This window comes from Polypterus senegalus, chromosome 11 (genome assembly GCF_016835505.1).
Source record: "Polypterus senegalus isolate Bchr_013 chromosome 11, ASM1683550v1, whole genome shotgun sequence".
In the NCBI taxonomy this organism is placed as follows: domain Eukaryota; kingdom Metazoa; phylum Chordata; class Cladistia; order Polypteriformes; family Polypteridae; genus Polypterus; species Polypterus senegalus.
In genome coordinates, this window is record NC_053164.1 from 53508982 (window position 1) to 53518557 (window position 9576).

General features: G+C 38.4%; 1 protein-coding gene across 1 annotated transcript; it reads right to left on the reverse strand.

Annotated features, from left to right (window-relative positions):
- Nucleotides 1-252: 252 nt before the first annotated feature.
- LOC120538988 (zinc finger protein 501-like) lies at nucleotides 253-5720 on the reverse strand. The gene is made up of 3 exons (XM_039768641.1): nucleotides 5502-5720; nucleotides 4557-4878; nucleotides 253-1260 (listed from the first exon to the last, which is right to left on the reverse strand). The coding sequence occupies exons 1-3, from the start codon at nucleotides 5568-5570 to the stop codon at nucleotides 383-385; spliced, it is 1269 nt and encodes a 422-aa protein (XP_039624575.1). The 5' UTR covers nucleotides 5571-5720; the 3' UTR covers nucleotides 253-382.
- Between the last annotated feature and the right edge of the window lie 3856 nt (nucleotides 5721-9576).

Below are 9576 nucleotides of genomic sequence, written 5' to 3' on the forward strand. Positions count from 1 at the left end.
CATTTCACATTGACACAACAGTACAGGAAGATACCTTTAAGAACTGATGGAATTCTGTAAATCTCAGTTTCATGCTATCAAGTAATCAGTACATGGCTTCCTTTGCACCACATTAACAATTATTGATTTTGTTGTAAGGCAGAAGCAAACCTAAAACTAGACATTGTTTGTTAGGTAAGCAGATATGTTGGAAAATAGTTAGTGCCATGTATGGTAACACCATAAAACATTACATGGGTCTGTTCAGGTTTCTTTTTTTTAATTTCATGTAATATTTATATTTTTATATTTGGTAAAAGAAAGTCCATAGCATGTTGTGGATGATAATTATTTATAAATTGGCACAGAGTGGAATAAAATGTACTGTATATCTTCATTCACTTTACATATGACTGTCGCACGTATGCATTTTCAGTTGGTACAAGTAAGTAAAACATTTATTACAACTTGTACACCGATAAGGGGTCTCTCCTGTGTGGATTCGTTTGTGGCTTTTTAAATCTCCCGAACGTCTGAAGCACTTCCCACATTCACTACAAGGATAAGGGGTCTCTCCTGTATGAATCCTTCGGTGTATTTTTAGTGTGCTAGATTGACTAAAACTTCTGCCACAGTCACTGCAGGAATATGGAGTCTCCCCAGTGTGAATTCGCTGATGTTTCTTCAAGACATCTTTGCTTTTGAAACTTTTTCCACAGTCATCACAAGAATATGGTGTTTCTCCAGTGTGAATTCTCTGGTGTTTTCTCAAAGCACCAGACTCGCTGAACCCTTTACCACAATCGGTACAAAGGTATGGTGTCTCACCTGTGTGTATTCTCTGGTGCTTTTTAAGGTCGCCTTTACGCCTAAAACTCTTCCCACACTCTGTACAAGGAAATGGGGTCTCTCCACTGTGAATTAGTTGATGCTTTTTAAGAGCTCCTGACTCTTTAAAACGTCTTCCGCATTCAAGGCAGTCAAATGGGGTTTCACCAGTATGAATCCGCAAGTGAGTTTTGAGATTACCAGATTTTCCAAAACGCTTTCCGCAGTGAGGACAACAGTAAGGTCGATCTTGTTTATGAATTCGCTGATGCTGACGAAAGTAGCCCACACGAGTAAAACATTCGCCACATTCGGTGCAGCGGTATGGCGTTTCTGAGGAACCAACATGATCCAGATGGGTATCCTCAAGGTGTTCCCTGAGAAGCTGTTCATTCATGAAGGAGATTTCACAGTAAACACACGTGAAGGCTGGGAATTCTTCATCCGTGTCCACTGCATGATCATATCATAGTGACAAAGAAAATACAGAAGTACAACATTAATTATATTATTGAACTAAATCAAATAAGTACATATTCAATTTGAAATATAATCTGTTTAATAATGGCTGCTACACCTTTTTCAACAAAATTCTTATGTGCCATCAGTTATGGGACAACATCAGAAGAAGATCCACAGGGTATGCGTGTGAACCTTTCCTAATTAGCAAAATGAAAAGAAACAAATGCTTGAAATATATCACTCTGTGTGTAATGAATCTATATAATATATGAGTTTCACTTTTTGAATTGAATTACTGAAATAAATTAACTTTTTGATGATATTCTAATTTATTGACATGCACCTATAAATATTTCAAGATGACAAATATTGGTTTGGATGATATTTGGTTAAAAAAATTTGTCATGATCTTCAATGCAGGTATCTCGATGCATGCTCAATAATCCAGGTAAGGAAATTCTAGAAAGTTGATTCTGTTCATCTGGACATAGTTTTTTTCTGATACGTTTCATCACTCATCCAAGTGACTTCCTCGGTGTCAGTTGACTGCAGGTTTCTCCAACGTTATAAAAAGTACCTTAGCCTAATGACCGAACTAGCACCATTGACTAACAATGGGCCGTGTGATCAATGCTATGCAAATTGTCCATTGATCAATGGCCATGAGTACCATTCACAGAGAGTTGGGGAATGGCTGCAATCGCCGCACTGTAATATGGTGAAAGATGTACCATTAGGCCCCCTCCTTAGTTCAGAGATGGTAGTTTCTTAGATTGTGAAATTTCCATCAGCAATGGGGACATTTGAAAGTTGATGTGTACCGTAAACCAATGCATACGGATTAGTATTTAAGGTTTGACTCTCACCATCTGCTAGAGCACAAAATAGGTGTCATCAGGACTCTACAACACAGAGCAAACACCATACCCACAGACACAGCGGCCAGGGAAGCAGAAGAACGTCATATCAAAAAGGCCCCGAGTAAATGTGGTTACCCAACTGGACTTTTGTCAAAGCAGGGAAGACACCTAAAGAATGCTCTAAGCAATCCAGGAGACAGGAAGGACAACCGTCGCCTAAGCGAAAACCTTTGGTAATCCCTTATGTGTCAGGAATATCGGAACAACTCAGACGCATTTTTTCAAAACACCCGGTCTCGGTGGTTTTCAAACCCCAAAACACGATATGGCAAAAATTGGTTCACCCCAACGATCGGGTGCCCCGGCACAGACAGAGTAATATAGTTTACGCAGTTAAGTGCCAAGAGGGTTGCCGTGAATCATACATCAGGGAAACCAAACAACCACTGGAGAAGCGGATGGCACAACACAGAAGAGCTACATCGTGAGGCCAGGACTCCACAGTCTATTTACATCTACAGGACAGTGGTCACTCTTTCAGTAATGAAGATGTGCACATCCTGGACAGGGAGGAATGCTGGTTTGAGTGAGGAGTCAAAGAGGCCATTTATGTGAAAAAGGAACGACCATCTCTGAACTGAGGAGGGGGCCTAAGGGAACATCTTTCACCATCTTACAATCCGGTGATTGCAGCCATTCCCCAACTCTCTGTGAATGGTACTCATGGCCATTGATCAGTGGACAATTTGCATATCATTGATCACACGGCCCACTGTTAGTCAATGGTACTAGTTTGGTCATTAGGCCAAGGTACTGTTTATAAGGTTGGAGAAACCTGCAGTCAACTGAGACTGAGGAAGTCACTTGGATGAGTGATGAAACGTATCGGAAAAAAACTATGTCCCGATGAACCGAATCAACTTTCTAGAATTCAATGCAGGTAGTTGTCAAACATTCAATCGGTCAAGCAGATACATGCAGGTCATGGATTACAAAAAAGTTCTGTTACTGTGGATGTTTGCAATCCAATTTTGTATTTAAGTCAAAACCTGCAATGAAAAATCTCCATTAATTAATGCTTTTTTTACCATTTTATAAAAAAAGATTTTGAATGTATTAACAAAATAAAATTAAAGCAAGATTAGTGTAGGTTAATTCACAACACATAAATAATTTGAACTAAGAGTATGAAACATGGATATGTACAGTACATCAACTATATGCTTAAACAGCCTACAGCTATTGATAATGGGAGAATACCTTGTGGAGTTGGAAAAAGCTTAGCGAAATCCACCGCTAACTGATTATTATGAGACAAGTGCTTAGGAATCCCTCAGGATCCCTTCTGACTCACATTGGCTATACTCCCTGAGTCAGCGGGGCTGTGACACATTCATAGGATGCTGAGAATTACAACAAGCAGGCCCTACTTCTCATTTAATTGCTGATCAAGCTGCTTGCCTGCAGTTGAGCTTGCTGCACGCACTGCTGTGGACAATCATGACACGTGTGAACAAAAACATAAGATGGCTGAAAATGGTGACAAAATAGATACTGTACTAGATGGTGTTACTAATGGGTGTGATGTATTCATCCATGTCAAAACTAGTCTGAAATCAGTAGCTGAACATGAATTGAGATTTAGTGGAAAACATTTGGGATTTTACGTGCTTGTTTATATCTGTAAGACAAGATCAACATAACCCAAAACCTACCTTAATTTTGATAAAGCAGGGACCAAAAAATATAAAAATCATGATTCAAGTCCTTCCATAAAACAACTGAATGTGTAAAGGAAACAGTTTCATAACCAGAGGTTAGATGTTGTTATGCATATGTAAAAACTGAAACATTTATTGCAGATGGTGTTTTGCCTGGATAAATAAAAACGCAGGTATATGCTTATTACTAAAAAATAAATAAATAAATAACGAGTGTCAAAACATACTAGTGAATGGATCATGCAGCCATAGTAGCTGTTTGAAGAACATTATCTGCTTCCCTCCTTGATAAGTTAATCAGTAATCAGCACTACAGGTTCAATTATATTGAATTTGTCACTAGCCATGTCAGATCCCGCTACACACGTTTGTCTCCCACATTCAAAAGAGACTCAATCAAAAATACACACATGCTACTTGCATATTCTAATTTTGCATTAACATACAATCAGCCTTAGTTGTTAATAAAGAAAATTGATATATTACACTTAATACGAAGAAAATTGAAAATAATAAACTTAACAGTTTATATACGCATGTCATAGTAAAATGGACAGGACATTTATGAATGTGTAATTAAAAAGAACAGCAGCTGACAGAAGCAGGTAAAGTAGTGCTGAATAGAAGCTGCGGACTGGGTGATCTGTTTTTTTAAGAGCATTGAATACTGCTTCTGCATTGATCCAACTCTATCAGTTTTACTTACATTCCAGTTTGCCATCCTCCACGACGTGAACGTGCCCTAACTGGTCAATGTGCTCTGCATACAGATCTGATTCAAGTCCGAAATCTTCCTGTTTTACAAGGGCATCTAACTCTGCGTGAGATTCTTCACCCTTTCCTTGGTTGTTCACCGATGTATCTTGCGCATCCATTAAGCCTTCTTGAAAGCACAGTGGTTGTCTGGGGTGAACCCGCTTTTGATCTTCATTTGCTGTGACAGATGCCCACTCTGGATTCTCGGTCTTAATAGACGGCGGAATTTTTAGCCCGCCACCGGTGTCCATCGGGGGGGCGCGAAGTGATACCTAGAGATACACAACGGTCATTTTTCAATCAACATAAATATAACTAGTTTCCCATATGCATTTTCCTCATTTTTATACCTACGCAATTTCATCTTATGTTATCGATTATCAGTTCTACTATGGAAACTAATAACGGTTATTACAAAACAAAATGTGCATAAGCATGTCACTAACTGCTTTGTTTTGCACGTTTGAATATTTGTATGCTGTGTCCACATCTTCATGAATGACATCTGACTGGGCAGAGGGATCTCATCAATACATCGTAGCGCTTAGACGGATCACATTTATACTGCAATCGTTTAAACATAACGTGACAACCTTCCACATTCTGAAATAATCTGGACTGTGCCTGTTGTAATGTACGGCAGTGTTTCCCGTTTAGACGTGTAAAACTGCAAACAACTGTTGCCAAAAATGGCACACTAACCCTATAACGTTATTATGTTAGTAGCTGGCATACGAGCAACACATTTTAAATAAAATCAAAATGGCATTTCTTTCTTGGATACTTTTCATATGCACGTCGATATGTATTATGTTAAATATGATAATGCATACAAACATAATATTTAACAAAAATTCCATTTTCAACCAGTAAATGAGGCTTTCTAAATACGTACATTCATAAAACGATTTGGAAGATAACGTGCAAGACTCTTTTCGTATCCACGGGCTTCGAAGACGTCCATGATATCTAACGATTATAAACACAATAAAATATGCCTCACTTCTGGTGTTCTTTATCAAAACAGAACACGGCTTTAAGGTTAAATAAAAATAAAAAGTATTTCCTCTCTGGTTGACCTGTGCAACGTCCTTATTGGCCAAATGAACGAAATTACGCCGTAATGATTGGTCAATGTGCCGGAAGCGAACTGTCACTCATGTGCTTAGCCCTGACTCCGACACCATTTTGGCTCAGAGTTAACAAGGATATGTCCGTAATCAACTATGCGATACCGTTTTCAACAAACGATGTATGTGAATTTTAATACTTATGCATTTTCTTTGTAGTGGTTATAGTAATATCATCAGGACTACCTATCCGACAGTATCTCCGTTTATTATGTAAGATTTCTTCGGATCAGGTGAAATTAACTAGAAGGCTTAAAATGGAAACTACACCTGTATGACGTTAGATTTTTAACCATTTGGGGTGACTGAGTCTTTTTTAATTTCACCTTCGCTTTTAATATTTTGTGGTAGTTTGTAGCTAGTGAAAACAGTGTCAACGTTCAAGGGAAATAAGTAACACGTTATTTCAATTTCTTAGACCTTTTTGATTCTTCTTTTTCCTGTTATTTCACATTGTACATTGCATGGCTTCCTTTACTTGTGTAGCCTTTTTACTTCTCGTACGTCCATTTTCTGGACTCTCATAATCAAAGTAAGTTTCGAGCTGCCGAGATGTCCAGTTCTGGACGTGGCCCACTCGCGCACTCACACCAAAGAATATACTGTAATATGTATACATTCAGGCTGTTGGAGTAAAACCCAAGAAGACACAGGAACAAACATGTCAGCTCCACACCGATTGCGACTGGGTTGAAATTAGAACGTAATCAACTGCAGGTTCAAGGTAACAGTGCTGCTATATGACCGTTGCTGTTGTATTCACCTGTTACTAGTAGCAAATGTGAAGAAGAATTTAAGTAACAAAGCTTTTTGAATGTATTAGTAATTAGTTCATGTTTCATACCAGGGCAAATTAAAATAAAATACATACATCTGTGGTTTGTAAACAAAAATCCTGAAAGAACAAACCAAAACCACACAGAGACACAAGGAGGATGTGCAAACTCCACTTAGACAGTAACAGAGCCAGGAATCAAACACAGTCACTTGGAGGTGCGAGTCAGGAGCACTGGCCACAGTGCCGCCATTCTGCCCGTTTCTTCAAAAACTCAATTAAAAACGGGAGATTTTAACACTTGCACCATGAAAATTAATTTATAGATGTATGCACATTTAAGAAGCAATGCAATACATTTACAAATTGTTCCTAAAATGCAGGACAGTTTATTATCAAAAATTAAAACCAATAGGCAATGTAATGAAACCCCCTTGGTGGGCGAGTTAAGGGTACGCAAGAGCAGAAGCTGAAAGGGAAGTTGCAGTTCTTAGAAGGAAAATACAGAAGAATATTGCAAATAATGCAAGCGACAATCCTAATAATTTCTTAACAGTATTTTCACAGTTGAGAATGAGTATGATGGCAAATTGTATCAAAAGCTGTTTGTTGAAAATGTAGTTTACAATTAAACAAACAGAAAATTTACATTAATTGTATTATTCCAAAGTTTTCACTACTGAAGAAGTCAACAATATTCCAATTGCCCTGAGGACCCGTTTAATTCAATTGAGGTTCCAGAACACATCCGTGCATCTTTGGGCACAGAACATGAACAACAACATTTATTTCTATAGCACATTTTCATACAAAGATTGAAGGTCAAAGTGCTTTACAACATGTCAAAGAAGTGGTTACACACAAAGAAAAACAAAATAAATTTAGGTAAGAATAATATTGACCAAAATAATTGACACTTATTATTGTTTATTCCAGATTTAACAAAAATCAGAGTTTGCTTTGGAGCTTTGATTCAACAGAATATTTCAAATAATAACACAAAAGAAAATGGCATGGACAAAAATGATGAGACCCTTACCCTAATATTTTGCAGCACAACCTTAAGAGGCGATCATTTTAAACAAGCAATTCCTGGAGCTCTAAGTGAGACATCTGCACCTGTCAACAGGTAGTTTGGCCCACTCTGCCTGAGCAAACTGCTCCAACTGTGTTAGCTTTGAAGGGGTCTTCTCCAAACTGCAGGTTTCAGTTCTTTCCACAGATATTCAGTAAGATTCAAATCAAGGCTCATAGAAAGCCACTTCATAATAGTAATATTTTGTACTTAGCCATTCTTGTGTTTTGGGTCATTATCCTATTGGAGGATCCAGGACCTGCAACTGAGACAGAGCCTTCTGACACTGGGCAATATGTTTCACTCCAGAATATCTTCATAGCCTTCAGATTTCATTGTACCCTGCATACACTGAAAGCACCCCATGCCAGATACAGTAAAGCAGCCCCAAAACATAACAGAGCCTCCTCCATGTTTCACTGTAGGTATGGTGTTCATTTCTTGAAAGATTCATTTTTCATCTGTAGAGACAAAGCTGATGTGACTTGCCAAAAATCTTAAGTTTTGTCTAATCTGTCCAAAGGACATTTTCCCTGAAGCACTGTTGCTTGTCAATATGCATTTTAGCAAATTACCGTTAGGCTTTTTAATGTGGAGTCCTCCTGGATCTTCTGCTGTTGAGCTCCTTGTCACTCAGAATGTGACAGATGGTGCAATCAGACATTGATGGACCTTAACCTTGGAGTTCAGCTTGTATTTCTTTAAACATTGTCCTTGGCTTTTTGTCTACCATTCTAATTATCCTTCTGTCCATTCTGGCATTGATTTTCCTCATGGCCACATCCAGGGATGCTGGCTCCACTCCATGGACTGCATTATTTACAAATGTCACAGGGACATCAATCTGCTTGGAGATGGTCTTATAGCCTTCGCCTTTAATAGGTTTGTCTATAATTTTCTTTCTAATCTTCTCAGATAACTGTGTTCTTTGCTTTCTCTGTCCCCTGCTCAGTATGGGACACATAATAATACCAAACAGCACAGTGACTACCTTTCTCCATTTAAATAATCCGAGTAACTGATGGCATGTGACACTAAATAAAACAGTTTCAAAAAACACTATAATTCAGTTATGATATTTTATAGGGGGTACCAACAAACCTGTACAGGTCATCTTAGAATATCTTTCTAGAGTAAACAATACTTTATCTCTTGTCACAATTGCTTTGCTTTACTTGATGACATATCAAAGGCATACAAGTACTGATGGGACAATTTCTTTTCACTTAATCACTTTTCAGGAGGAATATGGGAGTTTTACAATGAGCTGTTAGGAGACCAACACCTTTGTAGCTTATTTGTAGTATTACTGCAGCCAGATTTTGTTTTATATGTAAAAACAATGGAAATGTAAGTAAGACTTTATCTTCTGCTTACTGTGGCATGAGCTGGTAAGTCAAACAGTTCCTTCACAACTCAGGTCAGTGATTGGGCCCACAGTTTAAAAGCTAGTCTGGGACAACAAAAAGGGGAGGTACGAATGGAGATTAAAAAAAGAGAGAGGGAGAGAGACAGGACCAGGAAGGCCTATGCTATGAGGAATGGAGGCAGGTGGTCAGGATTGAGCCTGAGAGAGAGGAGCATGTCACCAGCGCTCGACACGGCTGAAAAAAATGTTATTCCTATTGAGTGATACTGGGGAGCAGGAACAGCCCATTATGCTGTGCCTCCCACAAAGGCAGAAGGACTGGCGTCAGGAGACGTGTGCACAATTTGGAGATTTTTAATTGAAGAATTTCTGCCTATGTGATTTTAATGTCATTTTTAAGGAATATTTATTATTTGTTGGATTTTTTAACCTCCACATTTCACTTTATTTTTACGGATTATTTATTTATTTATCGATGTGCACTACACTGAATTAATTTGCACAGTTTGGATTTGTTGGAATAAAGCTCATCATTTATTTACCAACCCCTGCGGACTGTTTAACCCCAGTTACTTTATCGGTTCAAGTGTTGCCAGGGACCATGAAGCCAGCTTTGACCAT